A 17,174-nucleotide genomic window follows, 5' to 3' on the forward strand; every position below is an offset into this window, starting at 1 on the left:
TTTTATGCACCGGGTGTAAGTCTTTTGAGTGTGTTTCACACACCACGGGCTCAAAAAAAAAAAAATACTTTTGACAATATAGTGTATTTGCATAACTCCTCCCAAAAGCCAACACACAGCTTGCATCGGGGCTGAGGTCTTTGGGTGCTGGAATGTTGTCAGGAAGAGATGTACAGCCTCTCCTACCCGACATGATCCACCTGCACAGATAAGCACCGAGACTCCGTGATGACATCACTGGGACTAACAGAAGGTATGTAATGAAAACATTACATATAAAAATTATTTTAGGATTTAATTATCATGTTGGTGAAAGCAGGAAGGGGGAACCAGGGAAGGCAAAATATAAGCAGATTAAACTTCAGCTATAATTTCCTCTACATTATATTAAATTTGCAATTTTGCAAGCTTAACCAAATCAGCTTTAGTGGCGGTTCACACTTCAGCGGTGTCAGACATCACATGATTCCGTCTGTGAAATCTGGACGGATGGAAACCCTATTTTCCATCTGTCTGGAGGATCGGATCGGATGAAAACGGACAGGCGGTCCGTTTTCATACGATCTCTCATAGACAGCTCCGTTCCATTGACAGCTCTGTCTCTGCAAAGTAAGCAGAGACGGCGCTGTCATCCGCCTGCTCGGATCCCCGCTGAGAAAAACAGAGTCTGCCGAGCGCACCGCTCGTGTGAAAGGACCCTAAGTCCTGGTTCACACTGGGGCAACTTGTCAGGCGACTTAGCCACCTGACAAGTCGCTTAATTCAGTGCAATGGAACCATTCTAATCGGAGCAACTCAACTCGTTCCGACTTTGAAAAAGGTTCCTGCACTTTAAGCCACCCCAGTGTGAACCCAGGCTTAATCTGTGTTATTGAGTACTTCTCCTTTGCGGAGATAATCCATCCAACTCACAGGTGTGGCATATCAAGATGTTGATTAGACAGCATGATTATTGCACCGGGGTGCCTTAGGCTGGCCACAATAAAATGTCACTCTAAGGCCCCTTTACACAGGGAGTCCGTTCAGATCCGCCTGTCTGCTTTTCAGGCAGATCTGAACGGATGCCCCATGCATCTCTATGGGGCATCGGATGTCAGCAGAGACATGTCCGCTGACATCCGATCTGATCCGTCAAAACCGGACGGATGGAAACCCTATTTTCCATCCGTCTGGCAGATCGGATCGGATGAGAATGGACAGACGGTCCGTTCTCATCCGATTCCCCAATAGAGATGCATGGGGACCTGACAGCTCTGTCTCCGCACACAGCGTGGAGACAGAGCTGCCATTCTCCTGCTCAGTGGGGGATCGGCAGATCGATTCCCCCGCTGAGAAAAACGGAGTCCACCTGACGGACTGTGTGAAAGGGGCCTTAAATGTGCAGTTTTATCACACAGCACAATGCCACAGATGTCGCAAGTTTTGAGGGAGCGTGCAATTGGCATGCTGACTGCAGGAATGTCCACCAGAGCTGTTGCCCGTGAATTGAATGTTCATTTCTCTACCATAAGCCGTTTCCAAAGGCGTTTTTGAGAAATTGGCAGTACATCCAACCGGCCTCACAACCGCAGACCACGTGTAACCACACCAGTCCAGGACCTTCACCTCCAGCATCTTCACCTCCAAGATCCCCTGAGACCAGCCACCCGGACAGCAGCTGAAACAATCGGTATGCATAACCAAAGAATTTCTGCACAAACTGTTAGGAACCATCTTAGGGAAGCTCATCTGCATGCTCGTCGTCCTCATCGGGGTCTCCACCCGACTGCAGTTCGTCGTCGTAACCGACTTGAGTGGACAAATGCTAACATTTAATGGCGTCTGGCACTTTGGAGAGATGTTCTCTTTGCGGATGAATCCTGGTTTTCTTAGATCTTTGAGTTCAGCCCATGAAAAATGGGGGCAAAAAAGTGTTGTGCTTATATTTTGTTCAGTATTTAACTATGACTTTGTAAAAAAAAAAAAAAAAAATCACAGCTTTTAATTTTTTTGTGTTTTATTCCAGAGTATAAGACAATTAATAAAATAGGTGAAGGGACCTTTTCGGAAGTGGTCAAGGCCCAAAGTTTAAAAGATGGAAACTACTACGCATGTAAGAAGATGAAGCAACTTTTTAAAAGGTACGCCCGGCTTGGAGGATTTATGTTGTGTTCAGAGGTGTATCTAAGCTCTAATGCCTCGTTTCCACTGAGCGGTACGGTTCGGCTCGGTACGGTACGCAATTTTTGCCGTTTCCATTGTCAAAAGTTGTGAATGGTACCCTAATTCCAAACTGTATTGTACCACTTTTTTGGGACCCTTTTGTTGGGGTACAAAGCACATTAGTACCGTACCAACAGGGTGGAGCTACACCTTTGAGGTACTGTTAAGCTGAGGTACTGTTGACGGTGGAAATGCAAGCCTGATCAAGGTGTACCGTTCCGAACCGTACTGAACTGTACCGAACCGTACCACTTTTTTGGGACCCTTTCGTTGGGGTGCCAAGCACATTAGTACTGTACCAACAGGGTGGAGCTACACTGTTGAGGTACTGTTGAGCTGAGGTACTGTTGGCGGTGGAAACGCAAGCCTGATCAAGGTGTACCGAACCGAACCGTACTGAACCGTACTGAACTGTACCGAACCGTACCGCTCAGTGGAAACGAGGCATTACTGTACCCAATACAGGAAGGCATTGGGCCCAGAAGCCTCGTATAGAGTGACCAGACATTTCCGGTTTCCGGGGACAGTCACTGATTTTAGGGGACTATTCCCAGAAAAAAGGAATGTCCCTAATTTCATCGCCAGCTAAAATAATGTGTCCTTGATTTCTGTTCAGCATTACTAATGACCTCCCTGGCTGGGGCGGCTGCAGGATAATCCGTCTTAGCATTTCTGTGATTGGCCTAGAGCTGGAGAAGGGATGGGAGGGGTGTGCCTGCTACCAGCTGTATCCCGGGTTATTGATAATATTACATATTGATTTTACATGGTCTTTTTAGTCCCTCCCCTCTTGGCTTGTGCAGACTTTGTTGCAGAAGGTAAGAATGTCGTATATTTGCCGCTTTGCGCTTGCTTGTGACGGTGACCTGCAGTGCACACCTGGGCCTGCACTGTTGACTTACTACAGTGTTTCTCAACGTTTTTTCAGTTGGGGCACCCTTTAAAATTTTAGATAATCTCAAGGCACACCTTAAAATTATGGAGGCACCCCCATTCTAAAATGTAAAAAATCTATTCTAATAGTTTTACTCAGTGTAGCAACATCCACGTGTTGGTCACCCAACTTTAGAGGTGATTTATTCTTCCAAAGCAAATACACTTTTGCAATCTGGCACTGACTAGTATTCTAATGTTTCTCTTCTCCCTCAATTTTTCTCCATCAGTCAGTTAATGTCACCCCAGTGCTGAGGGAGAGGGGCACAGGAGGGTCAAACAAGGATGCTGTGGAGGCAACAAAACCTCTTCCTTATTAACTAATGATGTCAATGGTTGTTAGGATGCCAGTGTCTATAAAGTCATAATGGTGCATAATGAAAAACCTAAGTTTTGTGTAACTAGACAGACAGGCTTGATCCACCTGCTGGCTTGTATACAATTTTTAATCAGTTTTTAGGTATTTTGCCAAGGCACCCCTGAAAAAACCTCAAGGCACTCTGGTTGAAAAAGGCTGACATACAGCATCAGGTATTGCTAAACCATACCCTTTAAAGCTCCTCCCTCTTTCAATACAATTCGGCCAAACCCATCAATTGGTGTGGCGCATTTTGCATGCTGCTATTATTCCAACCCCATGCCCCACCCTCAATAGAAGTGGGTGACCAGTAGGGTGTCCCCGGCTGTCATTTTGAGTATCTGGTCACCTTAGTATAAAGCAGGGGTGTTCAACCTTTTGACCTTCCTGGGCCACATTGGAAGAAGAGAAATTGTCTTGGGCCACACATAAAATCCACTAATAATAAGGATAGCTGATGAGCAGTTCCTTCTGTGGCTCTCAGCAGCTAGGTGCAGCCGCCGGGCTCATTCATTAAAATGACAGGTCACCGCGGTCACACCTATTTGTGAATAGGTGCAGCTGCCGGCGAACTGTCATTATAGTTAACAGGCCACACTTCCCCCGCTGAGAGCCGTAGGAGGAACTGCTGCTACTCCCAACCCTTATCGCTGGTGTGAATGTAGCCTATGTATGTGCTGTATAGGGAGGTGAGGGAGTTTAGGACAGGGGGGCTTTGAGGGAGTGGGGGGGACGCAGCCCACTCCAGCACCCCCCTTGATCTGGCCATGCAACATTTACTTGCCAGGCACCCCTGTATTTCTTACTGCTGGTGCTAATGCAAACATGGCAGCCCCAGAATCCCTTGGCGTGCATTTGCCTGACTTGTTAATGTAGGCTGCGCAGCTGCTTTGTTTTCTACGCATAAAAGTAAAAAACCTTCTGTGTGCAGTAGAACCCCCCCCCCCCAATACTTACCTGAGCTTCATCTCAATCCAGCAATGTGCACAACAGCATCGGCTCTCCTGGGTTTTTCCTCCTCAATGGCATCTAGAGCGATCCTGCTCGGGTGTCCCTATAGTAAGCTGCTTGCTCTGGGGGCACTCGGCAGGAGGGAGGGGCCAGGAGTGTCGGTAGGGGACCCGAGAAGAGGACGATCAGGACTGCTCTGTGCAAAACCACTGCACAGAGCAGGTAAGTATAACATGTTTGTTATTAAAAATAAGCCTTTTAATATCACTTTAACAACTCTCATTAGGACAGATAATAAGGGAAAAGCCTTCTAAATTGGGGGCAAAAATAAAAATCTGCCTGAGGTTCTAACCCTTCCCTGCTCCCTCCAAAATATAATGCTGAATTCCAGGAATTTAGCTCCTTTGTATAAAAAGAAGGCACACTATATCTTACAACTTTATAGTACTCCCGGAATACATGGGAGGGTGATGCTGATCCTTCTGAGCGTCACCCTCCCATGTCTTCCGGGAGAGTCATTGAAGCTGCTATGCCTGGCCCTCGACCTCCCTGATCACAGAAGCCTTGGTATTATGTGAACACAAAATACAGTACAAAGGCTTCTGTGAATGGACAGCAGATGGGAGGGGTGGGAATAGCTGCTCTGTGTGTTTCTCTACTCTCAGATCCTCAGACTTTCCGGCAGGGTGAATAACCTGTCAAATTTAAATCAGAGCCATAAGCCCAGGTGATGTCATCCAGCCCTTGGACTTAAAATATTTGTTACCCCAACATTTCATATTCCTAATATGGGAACTCAGCCTGCTCTCCTCCAATGATCAAACTTGTCCTGACATGCCCCCCCCCCCCCCTACACAGCTTGTCACTGGGAAGCTCAGTGTACTGCTGCTTCTCCTCCCCTCAGCTCTTATGAGGGAATTCGTTTACTTATTAAAAAGGGAAAAAAAAGTATTTATAGTGTTTTTTTTTTTTTTACATCTTTACAAAAATGTTTTGCCTTTCATTTCTTTGATTTCATTCATTCATTCATTAATCTGAATGGATCGCTTACAATCACAGTGTGCCTGCACTTTTTACAGAGTGGCCAAATTCCTGGAATTCAGCTTTAAAGTTCCGGCCTCTGGGTCAAATTTTGGTAAAAAATACCCCCGGGACAGTCAGGGCTAGTACATTCCACAATGGATAGCCTCTGAACTGTCCCGGGTCGCACTTACCTGGAAGAAGAAATACTTCCCTTGAAAAGTTCTTCTCCAGCACTGACATCTCAGGTGTGGGCAGCTGATGCCAGCGCGCCCTCTTCCGTGATGTCGGAGTCCCACAATGCACTGCACCGGCTCTGCTCGCCACTTCCAGTGCAGGCGCGGCATTCCTGCACAGCTTCTGGGAATGCCCAGAAGCTGTATAGCAGGCAATGCCGTGCTTGCACCGGAAGTGACGATCGGGGGCCGGTGCAGGCGCATTGACTCCTGGGAGCAATGACGTTCAGCTCCCAGGAATCATCGCAAACGGAAGAGATGGCGCGGGCCTCGGCCGCAGAGGGAAGAAGTGGAAGGAAGGTGAGTATATTTTCTTCAATATCAAGGTAAGTTACCCCAAAAAAAAAAAAATTGGGAGCATCCATTTCTTTTTCAGGTTGCAATCAGCAAGCGGATGGCCCAAAATCGATTTTTTTCGATTTTGAGGCCGGAACTCCGCTTTAAGAAAAAAGGTCAACTTAGATCCAAATTCGTACAAGATGGGATTCTGATTCTTTTTTGCCATGCTCATGGCATTTAGCAGTTTGTTCATTCCTCTTTCTAGTTAAAGCGGAGTTCTGGGCACAAAATCGATCTTTTTTTTTTTTGTGCCCGTCCGCTAGTTCTCCATCACCTGAGAAGGAATTGGATAGTTAGGTTCTTTTTTTTCTTTTTACTCACCTTGTAATTGAAGATCGAAAATACTCACCTCAGAGTACTTCCTCCCTCAGCGCTGCGGCTCCGCCGTCACTTCCTGTCTCGCGATGATTCCTGGGAGCTGAACGTCATCGCTCCCAGGAATCAATGCGACGGCACCGGCCCCGCTCGTCACTTCCGGGGCGACGCGGCATTCCCCTGCTAAACAGCTTCTGGGCATGCCCAGAAGCTGTGGAGGAATGCGGCGCCGCAACGGAAGTGACGAGAGGGGGCGGTGCAGGCGCATTCTGGGAGAAGAGGACGCGGAAGAAGACGCAGAAGAGGACCGCGCCAGCTTCAGCTGCCCACAAGAGAGATGGCAACGCTGTGGAAGAAATTTTATAAGTGAGTATTTCATCTTGCAGGTAAGTGCGAACCGGGACAGATCAGAGGCTAGCCATTGTGGAATGTGCTAGCCCTGACTGTCCCGGGGGTATGTTCACTGAAAAATGTTTTCTGTGCCCGGAACTCCGCTTTAAAAAAGCCCCTATGTGTACCTTCTATTTTATTTCTGTCATTTAAAAAAAATATGTTAAAAAAAAAAAAAGATGCAACAAAAATCCCAGTAATGACAATCTGTTATTATTTATTTCATATCTCAAGCACGGAGCAAGTGAATAATTTGAGAGAAATCCAAGCGCTAAGGAGGCTGAGCCCACACCCTAATATCCTGGCTTTACATGAAGTGCTTTTGTACGTATTCTATTTTTCTGCTTATTTTCTGTGAAATCATTTTTATTTTTTTTTTTTTATTGATTCTTGTTGCAAAGCACGTGTATTTTCAATTACATTTGGATCTAAAAAGCAGGTGATCCTCTTTCACAGTTTGTGGATCTGTGATTCTGAGTCACGGTTAATCTTTGTGGATTATTCTGGATGCTTTTCTGTGTTCCAGTGACAGGAAATCGGGATGCCTGGCTCTGATTTGTGAATTGATGGACATGAATATCTACGAGCTGATAAGAGGTAAATAAATCCTGCCATTAGAAGTCTTATCGCACTGTCCTTCAGCATACCCAATTCCATCTCCTGCTCGCAACAAAGCTAGAATGCAGGGATTTATGTAAATTCGGCTTTACGCATTACATTTCTAAAGTAGTTGCATAGATGTAAACCCTGGAAGACATTTAGTGTGCTAAATTCTATCTATTTTTTAAAATAATTTATGTTTTTTTCTTTCTTTTTTTTTTTTATCCCAGTGCTGCTAACTTTTGCAGCCTCTTTCTGTCTACATGCACTCGAGTTATGGCCGCATGGCATTTCCCAGGTTTCCTGGTGGTGACAACAGTGGACAATGCCCATGTAGGCTGCATTCACACCTCAGCTTTTTGAATCGTTCTGCCCGCAATTTCAAAACGCCCAGGTGTGAATGACAAATCGGACAACGCAGATTTGAGATACCAATCATGTGAATGGCACCTAAAATCGTAGTGCGGTTCAGCCGCGATTGTCACACGATAAATCATGCTGTAATTGCGGCAAACCGCATCGCGTGAATCTTGTCGCCCAAAAAAGTTCAGAAGCTTTTTTTGGGGGACATGCTTCACAAGATGCGGTTTTCAACAATTGCAGCGCAATTTATCGTGTGACAATTGCGGCAGAACCGCACCTTGATTTTAGGTGCCATTCAAATGAATGGCATCTGAAATGTGCATTCTGCGATTTGTCTTTCACACCTGGGCGTTTTGAAAATGCGGGCAGAATTGCTGCAAATCTGCCCGTGATTCAAAATGCAGAGGTGTGAATGTAGCCTTAATGTGTGTTGAAACAGGCCACTTTTAGTCTCCATCAAATAACAGTATCTCTCCTGCACTCGAGTGGTGTGCGGAAAGGTAAATGATCTAGGTGTTTTTTTAGGCACAAAAATTGAGCAGTCTTGCTGCCCTCCTCAGGACCAAGGGTATAGAAAAAGCACTACAAGAAAACGACAAGAGAAGGGCGCACCGACCTTGTGCATTACCACTTAAAAAGTTTATCAAAATCAAAGAAGGTAGCGTACAATATACTCACAAACATAGGATGTGTACAAGCATGTAGGAAATAGGGACGGCTCGCTTCCAGGACACTTCTCTACTGCTGGATAGCGTGATGGCGTCCTCACAACCTTGTTTAACTTACGCGTTTCGAGGGAGGACCCTCTGAGTCAGTGGCAACTTTGGCTCTGAGGAAGAGGGTCCTTCCTTCTTTTATTTTAATAAACTTTTTTAGAGGTAATGCACCAGGTCAGTGCACCCTTCGCTTGTCATTTTCTTGTAGTCTCCATCAAATGCCTGTGTGATAAGGTGACAATGCAGGAACACAGAAGACAGGGACTGTTGTCACCTTATAACAGAAAGTACCTGAACATGGACCTTCATGGTAAGATCACCAGGTATTGTTTTTATGTCTTTAATGAAAGTTGCAGATATCAAGAATATTAAAAATGACTTTGGAAGTCACTGACATTTTAAGGGTTATATGAGATTTTAGTGATTGGGTTAGTGATTTTAAAAAATGTTGTTGTTTTTTTTTTTTTTTTCATCACAAACATGTTATACTTACCTGGTCTGTGCAGTGGTTTTGCACAGAACAGCCCCGATCCTTCTCTTTTCAGGTCCCCTGCTGGCGCTCCTGGCTCGTGCCCCTAATAGCAAGTTGCTTGCTATGGGGCACTGGCGCATGCTTGCTTCTGAGCCCCCTATGCATCCATAAGACACGTAGAAATGGAGCACAGCCCTGCCCCCCAATTTTTTCTCATTGGCTCTCTGGCTGTGATTGATAGCAGTGGGCAACACTGGCTCCTGCTTCTGTGTCTCAGCCAATGAGGAGAAAGAGACCGCGACATCCGAGGGCTCCAGTGCACATCGCTGGATCGAGAGGTGGTTCAAGTGAGTATTGGGATGGAGGGCTTTGAGGGGGAAAAGCACACAGAAGAATTTTTTACCTTCTGTTTCAATGATTTTTATTGAAGTTTTCAAGACAGAAATACATTAAAGAGCTTTAACAGTATTGCATAGAGCTGCATCATTACACAATAAACATTTTGGAAAGAGTATTTTTCCCATCATCTAGCCTGCACTTCTATTACTGCACTTTACTTGATGAACCATGTCAAGTAAGAGGAAGATGCATAAAATAACATTCCTGTAACATGTTAGTGGCACAAGAGAGCTGTCGGTGTATCCATCGCTTCTCCAAAAAAAAAAAAAAACTAGATAAGGAGAGAGAGAGGACCACGATAAAGTGGCTATAGGGTCGATGTCCCCTTTCCCAACTTTGGTGGATTCGAAGAGATTCGGTACCACTAGCCACTGTATATGCCCCTTAACCAGGGGTTTCAGCCATCCCTTCAATGTTCTGTTCAGTGCAATAGATTTAGCAACGTCTCCCTGGTTCTACAGAGTTGAGTACAGGAAAAGGAGTAACCGAAAAGAAAGAGAGAAGAAAGATTACTAAGAGAAAGAAGATGCACTCCATGATATATATCCATCGGATCCCCGGCAGCATACAAGGGGTCAGACAAGTTTTTGATCCAGGGTTCCCAAACTTTTTCAGATAAAGCTTGTTTGTCCAATGAGATTGCCGAGAGGCGTTCGTTCCCCATAATCCATGACAACTTGTTTTTCACCAAGTCAAAAGGGATTGTAGGTGTCCTCCAGGATCTGGCTATTGCTAACCTGGCTGCAGTAAAAATGAAGGCTCTAGGTTTTCCTGTCCGTCTTGGCATTCCTTTAACTGGATGTCCAAGAAGAGCTTGCTGTGGCGATTATTTAAATTCACCTGTGTAAGTGAGTAGACAATATGATAAATATCAATACTTTTGGACAGGACCACCAAGAGGCCCCTGCAACATACGCCGCTACTCTCACTGGGACCATGTACCATCTCATCAAAACTTTATAATTTGCTTTTATCATAGAAGCAGTGGTGTATTTTGGTTTTGTGCTGCCCTAGGCAAGACTAAAATTGGGTTCCCCCCCATGTAAATTTGCCTCACTCCTTTTTTAACGGATGAGAGGGGGATGAGAGAGAGGGGGATGAGAGAGAGAGAGGGGGATGAGAGAGAGAGAGAGAGGGATGAGAGAGAGAGAGGGGGGGGGGTGATGAGAGAGAGAGGGTGAGAGAGGAGGCTCTAGCAATCAGTGGCCAATAGTCTCAGGTGGAGGGGGTGGCTTTTTTGCTGCCCCCCCTGCAAAGTTCTGCCCTAGGCCTGGGCCTTGTTGGCCTAGGCCAAAATACAGCACTGCATAGAAGTAATTATGTGTGATCTCAAAGCACCCTGGGCCATTCGGAACCATTCATCTAATTCGAACGTCTCATAAGTCTTGTTCCCTTTTTATCATATAAAATAATTATTCCGATTTAGAAGACAATATATTGTAGATTTTGGAAATATGGCCAGTGAGTTTATTGTAAGATTTACACAAATACACAAATACTCCATTGAGGTAGAGGTGGTGAGATCAGATTTACTCTGTAGGGACTTCAAAAAATTTACAGATATAATGAAAAAATTCTGAGTTTAGAAGTTGGTATTTGTCTCGTAAAGTTTCTTTAGATAAGATCCCTCTATTATCACAAATGTCAGCTATGCGTATCAGTCCCTTGTGTGTCCATCAGGAAAAGATATGGGGATTTAGACCCGGGATGAAATCAGGGTTGCTAAGTAGGGGAGCCATGGGAGTGTGTGGGGACTTGAAGCCATACGGTTTCGTTAATGAGTCCCATAGGTTTAATGAGAATTAGGGACAGAGCATGATTGGTCTGTCTTTAGATCTCGGCCACAATAAGTGACTAATTGGTTTTGTGGGGTCCAGGGAGGATTCTATTTTCACCCAAGAAGGTTGGTATCATGAAGAATGGTAGCAAATTACTTGTGCTTCATAACAGAGGCGTAACTAGAACCTTCAGGGCCCCGATGCAAGAAACTATGAAGGGCCCCCCAGACCCCTGGCCGGGGCCCTTCCCTTCAAGCCCGGGGCTCTTCCCACTAATCCTGGGGCTCTTTAATCTCATTGCATGGCCTTTTATTATGGTCCCGCATCAGGATCCTTTCACAAGTTCTGCAGTGGGCCCCCTTCCTGCAATCTTGGGGCCTCCCCACAGTGGTGAAATGCCAGGGCCCGGTCGCAAGTGTGACCTTTGAGATCCTAGAAGTTCACCCACTGGTTTGGTACCGGGCCCCCTGGAGCATGGGGCCCGGTAGCGATTGCAACCCCTGTAGTTACGCCCCTGCTTCATAAAAATATTTGGGGAGGTCTGGAACTCCCAGCCGCCTCTCAGTTTGGGTGTGTATAGGGTGTGTTGTTCACCCAAAGTCTCTTTTTTCCCCCATATAAATTTCAAACTTTATTTTGAAATTCACGTAGACCTGGCATACTAATTGATATGGGAAGCCTTCTGAATAGGTACAATAACCTTGGCAAAAGATTCATCTTGATCGTGTACAGTCTACCGAACCATGATGGGGGATTATTATCCCATCTTTGAAGATCCGCTATCATCTTTCTGTATAATGGAGGGTAATTTTCCTGATATAAAGTATCTAGAGTAGGGATCAGAGAGATACCTAAATATGGAAGAGCCTTCATCTGCCATTTAAAAGGAAATGTTTGTTGTATTTGTGTGACTGCGTCCAATGTTAAATTTAAGGCAACCGATTTTGAATGATTAACAGACAGGCCCGAAATAATGGAGAAATGGCGCAATGCTTGGTATAGATTTGGGAGAGGCGTGGATGGGGAGGAAAGAAGCAGGAGAATACCATCAACTTGTGTTCCGAATACCCACAATGTGTGCCCTTCATATCAGGACGGAGCCTAAGTTTAATAGCTAGAGGTTCCAGGGCTAATATACATCAAATAGGGGATAGGGGGCATCCTTGTCAGGTGCCCCTGTGAATATCTATTTGTTGTGAGCCATACCCTTTTACCAAGATCTTAGCGGTGGGTGCGCTATAAAGGGTCTGTAGTACCGTCAAGAACTTTGGGCAAAATCCATAGGCTTTAAGTCCATAGAATAGGTAATCCCATGACAGGGGATCAAAAGCCTAATGACCAAGGCATACCCTACCTGGGTCCACCTTTATCCCAGTTGGATTGTATCACTGATATTATGTCTATTAATCGTTGAGTTTGGTCAGGGGCCTGTCTATTGGGTACAAACCCCACCTGGTCTGGATGGATGTATCTGGTTCGAAAAGTATTCATACGATTCGCTAAGACTTTAGTCATCAACTTGAGATCCACATTAATGAGTGAGATTGGATGGTAATTAACACAGTCCCCATGGTCCTTCCCAGATTTAGGGATGACGTGGATGAAGGCCTCATTTAGAGCAAGCTGCTTGCTGTGGGGGCAGGGGAGAGAGGCCAGGAGCGCCGTCGAGGGACCCGAGAAGAGGAGGATCGGGGCTCCTCTATGCAAAACCATTACAAAGAGCAGGTAAGTATTATAAAAAACCTGAACCACTGAATAGAAATCGCACCAGACTCTGCACAGAAACTAGCCCTGCATATACTGTATGTGAACCCAGCTGAAGTACAATGTGTTTGGTTGCTACGGGTTTCTGTGCTTTACACAATACTATTACACACCCCAACATTTCTACACTGAATAAAGCTATAAGTAACTAGAATAAAGCTTTGCATATGTCATACGAGGTTCCATTCTGTTGCTATGTACAGAACAGCTGCTGCTGCTGAATAAAGAAATCTGAATTCTCTGTATGTACATGTTTATCCTGGAAACCTGAAAGCTCTTTGTAGGGAGATCTCAATGGCGGTGCCCTGTGCCTCTCCGATTGTTTGCTCTGAGAACAGGGAAGAACATTGTGAGTTAATCATTCACTTATTTACTTGTTGTGAATGGAGCACTTTTATATTCAATAGCTGTAGCTTTTATTACACTGTGCATAGAAAAGCTTTTTATTATTGCCTGTGCAATACAGTACATAATAAATGCTTTCCATTTTCCAAGGATAACATTATGTCGGCTTATACAGTGTATTCTGAAATTTAAACAATGTGCAGTCCCATACCTCCCCACTTACTGAGAGGAGAAAGAAGGGCACCTTGCATGCTGGGATTTATTCCCACCAGGGGTAGTTCAATAAAGCCGCTGCACCACTTTTCTGGCATTAATTGTTTTTTTTAAAGGATAAGTTCACTATTTTTTTTCTAAATTCCAGCTCCCCTATGTACCAATATACCATCAGTGTACTTCCTTTGCAGAAATAAAACATCTTTCTATTTCTCTTACACACCCCTTACCTCCGTGTCCAGCTGGCTGTTTTAAAAAACTTCTACATTACTTCCTAGATAGACCTTGGGATGTGACACAGGAAGGCGCTCACCAGCTGACCTTATTAGCACACACCCTGTGTCTGCTCACCCCCTTCCAGCAGATCACTTCATCAGGTGCACATTTTTCTAGTGCAATCAGTGAATACCGCTCTCACTAAATACACAGCCATGGATCGTTCATTTGGCAGAGTGTGCAGGAGCTGAGCAATCAGATAACCGCCTATGTGGATAGAGCTGTAATATTGAAAACAGGAGAAGTATATCCTGGGTTCTGTAAAGCTCACCATATACTATACAATCTCCTTTAAATCTGCCATCAACTTTGTACTTTTTAAACAAAGGGCCAGTTTATTGTCCTTTAGAATTTAGGGGGGCCAGGCTGTGGTCAGTGGGAGTAAAAAAATTACATAGTGCCTTTGGTTAGTAGGAAGAGGAATGGTGCCCCGTAATGGTTATTAGTGATCGGAATAATGTCTCATCGTTGGTGTCAGTGGCAGGGGTAGTGCCCCATTGTTGGTGTCAGTGGCAAGGGTAGTGCCCCATTGTTGGTGTCAGTGGCAGGGGTAGTGCCCCATTGTTGGTGTCAGTGGGAGGAATAATGCCTCATTGTTGGTGTCAGAAGGAGGAATAGTGCCCCCTCATTGGTATCAGTGGAAGGAATAATGCCCCATCATTGTTATCAGTGGGAGGAATAGTGCCCCATCATTGGTGTCAGTGGGAGGAATATGGAAGTGTACGGAGTATGTGGGGGGTTCTTTACTGTTAGGGCTACAAGATTGTGGAATTCTCTACCACAAGAGGTGGTTTCTGCGGGAAGTATGGTGGCTTTCAAAAGACTATTAGACGTACATGTCAAGGATCAGAACATTCAGGGGTATGAGAGATGATTACGGCCACACACACCTACACAGGTTGAACTGGATGGACTATTGTCTTTATTCAACCTCACCTACTATGTAACTATGTAATATATAAGTGGTTGTAGAAGAACGCCGGCCAACCAAGACGCACAGCGTGACTCGTGCAGCAAGACTCTCGCATGCACAGTGCGCACCCGGCTGTGAAGCCGCAACCTGTCACAGCTGGGTGCAGAAGCTCCAGAACTTAGAGCGTAGTGTGGTGGGTTTTTTACCATGCTTTTTGTTTCTGAAACTCACGGCAAACCACGCATTTTCTGTGTGGTTTGCCATGCGTTTGGAAACACACCAATTTCCCTTTCATTCCCCATTCACATCCAGCATAGTGGCAGTGCACATTTATAGTATTGTTTTTCCCGTGACACGCATAGGGCAGCCCAATTATTTTAATGGGCTGCGCTACACGTGGCAAAGTAGCTCATGGGAAATTTTAGCATGTCGCACGTTTTTTGCTGTGTGTTTTTTGCTGCACTTTTGCTTGTTTTTTCACGTGGCAAAATGTGTGTTTGTTTCTGCGTTTGGTGTGCCATTAACAAATAATGGCACCGAAAGCGCAACTTGTTTATTTTAGGTGTATAAAGGTGGTCATACACTATACAATCTGCTTGTACAATCTCCTTTAGATTTACCAACACAATATAATAGGAGGACACATCATATATCCAATCACTCTGTATCCAATCAGGCAGGCCCTTGCATTACATAGTTGATGGTAGATCTAAAGGAGATTGTACAATCAGATTATATAGTGTATGGTGAGCATTACAGAACCCAGGACAAACTTCTTCGGTTTTCAGTATTACAGCTCTATTCACACAGGCTGTTATCTGATCGTTCAGCTCCTGCACACTCTGCCAAATGAACAATATATGGCTGTATATTTAGTGAGAATAGTGGTCACTGATTGCATTTGAAAAAAGTGCACCTGATGGTGGGTGATAGTAATGTACTGGGAGGGGGAGGGCAGATGATGCAGGCTGTGTGCTAATGAGGTCAGCTGGTGAACTCCTTGCTGTGTCATGTCCTAAGGTCTGTCCAGGAAGTAATGGAGAATTTTTTTATTCAGCCAGATGGACACTGAGGTAAGGGGTGTGTAAGAGAAATAAAAAGCTTTTTTATTTCTGAAAAAGAAGTACACTAAGGCTCCATTCACACTACCGCGACTTGTCAGCCTGACAAGTCGCGGTCCCTCGCAGTCCATGCAGTGCTACAGGAACCGTTCTAATAGGAGTGACACAAGTCGCTCCGACTTAGAAAAAGGGTCCTGTACTACTTCGGGGTGACCTCGGAGCGGCTTGCATAGACATTCATTATATGAAGTCCGTGCAAGTCGGGCCGAAGTCGCGGTGCACGGGACTTCACAGGTCGCCCCAAAGTCGTGCAGAGTCGTGCCGCTGCAGTGTGAATGCGGTCTAATAGTATATTTATACACAGGGGAGGTGGAATTTAGGAAAAAAGACAAACTTATTCTTTAAAGTTTTACTAAACCCACAACCGTAAAATCAGTCTGTATATGCAGTAAAACATGTTTGTTATACTCACTGTGGAATCTAAAGGCTGTTTGATCCTGTTTTCTATGATCCTCCCCTTCTTCCACAGTCCCCAATCCATCTGATAGAACAGAGCCTTGGAGGCACTCTGCACATGCTCAGTTTGGTGTGTATTGCTAGAGAGGTTTATTTTTCTTTGGGATGGTGCATGTGATCAGCACGGGGCCAATCAGCACTGTCCAGACAGAGGATGAGGAGTCACGCAGCCTCATAGGACAGTCAGAGGAGAATGAAAACTCCTCCTACAAGCTTTAAAGTGGTTGTAAACTCACTTTATTTTACTTGTACCTACAGGGAAGCCTATAATAAGGCTTCCCTGTAAGTACAGTGGATATCTCCTAAACCTGCACTGTTTAGGAGATATATTTCCACTGTATGCAGCCAGTGACGTCATTGAGGCATGCGCTCTGAAGGTCCAGCGTACCGTGCTGAACCTTCAAAGCTCGTGCTGTAAGCGAGGGCTCCGTCAGCATCAGCATCTGCATCTTGATACGCCACACCTGTGAGGTGGACGGACTATCTCGGCAAAGGAAAAGTGCTTACTAACACAGATTTAGACAGATTTGTGAAGAATATTTGAGAGAAGTAGGCCTTTTGTGCACATAGAAAAAGTTTTAGATCTTTGAGTTCAGCTCATGGAAAATGGGGGAAAAAACAAAAGTGTTGCGTTTTTATAATTTTGTTCAGTGTATAAAACTTGATTACAAAGCAATATAATACACACTCATTAAAATCCATATTAGAAAAAACTCACAATACAATACAAGCAGCTTCCTATGGGGGCACCCGAGTTGAGCCGCTGCTCTGTGTCCATTTAGACGTGGAGCCGTGGCTTAGCCCTGCCCCCTCTCCTTCCTTATTGGCTCACTGACTTTGATCGACAGCAGTGGGAGCCAATGGCGCCCGCAGCTGTCTCAGCCAAATAAGTAAAGAGAGAGAGTCCCAGACAGCCGAGGCTCTCCTGCAACATCGCTGGATCGAGATGGGGCTCAGGTAAGTATTAGGGGGCTGCTGCACACAGAGGTTTTTTTTATCCTAGTGCATAGAATG

At 45.1% G+C, this 17,174-nt stretch overlaps 1 protein-coding gene across 3 annotated transcripts in view; it reads left to right on the forward strand.

Moving 5' to 3' along the window:
- The window catches only part of MOK (MOK protein kinase), a 64,614-nt gene that overhangs the window by 3,659 nt on the left and 43,781 nt on the right, over positions 1 to 17,174 (forward strand). For all 3 annotated transcript variants that reach the window (XM_082242680.1, XM_082242681.1, XM_082242682.1), the window contains exons 2-4: positions 2,006 to 2,120; positions 6,979 to 7,068; positions 7,271 to 7,341. In XM_082242680.1, coding sequence (XP_082098806.1) covers positions 2,006 to 2,120; positions 6,979 to 7,068; positions 7,271 to 7,341 — 276 coding nt within the window. The remainder of the gene's footprint in view (positions 1 to 2,005; positions 2,121 to 6,978; positions 7,069 to 7,270; positions 7,342 to 17,174) is intronic.

The sequence above is a fragment of the Pelophylax lessonae genome (genome assembly GCF_965119305.1).
Source record: "Pelophylax lessonae genome assembly, chromosome: 13".
NCBI lineage: Eukaryota > Metazoa > Chordata > Amphibia > Anura > Ranidae > Pelophylax > Pelophylax lessonae.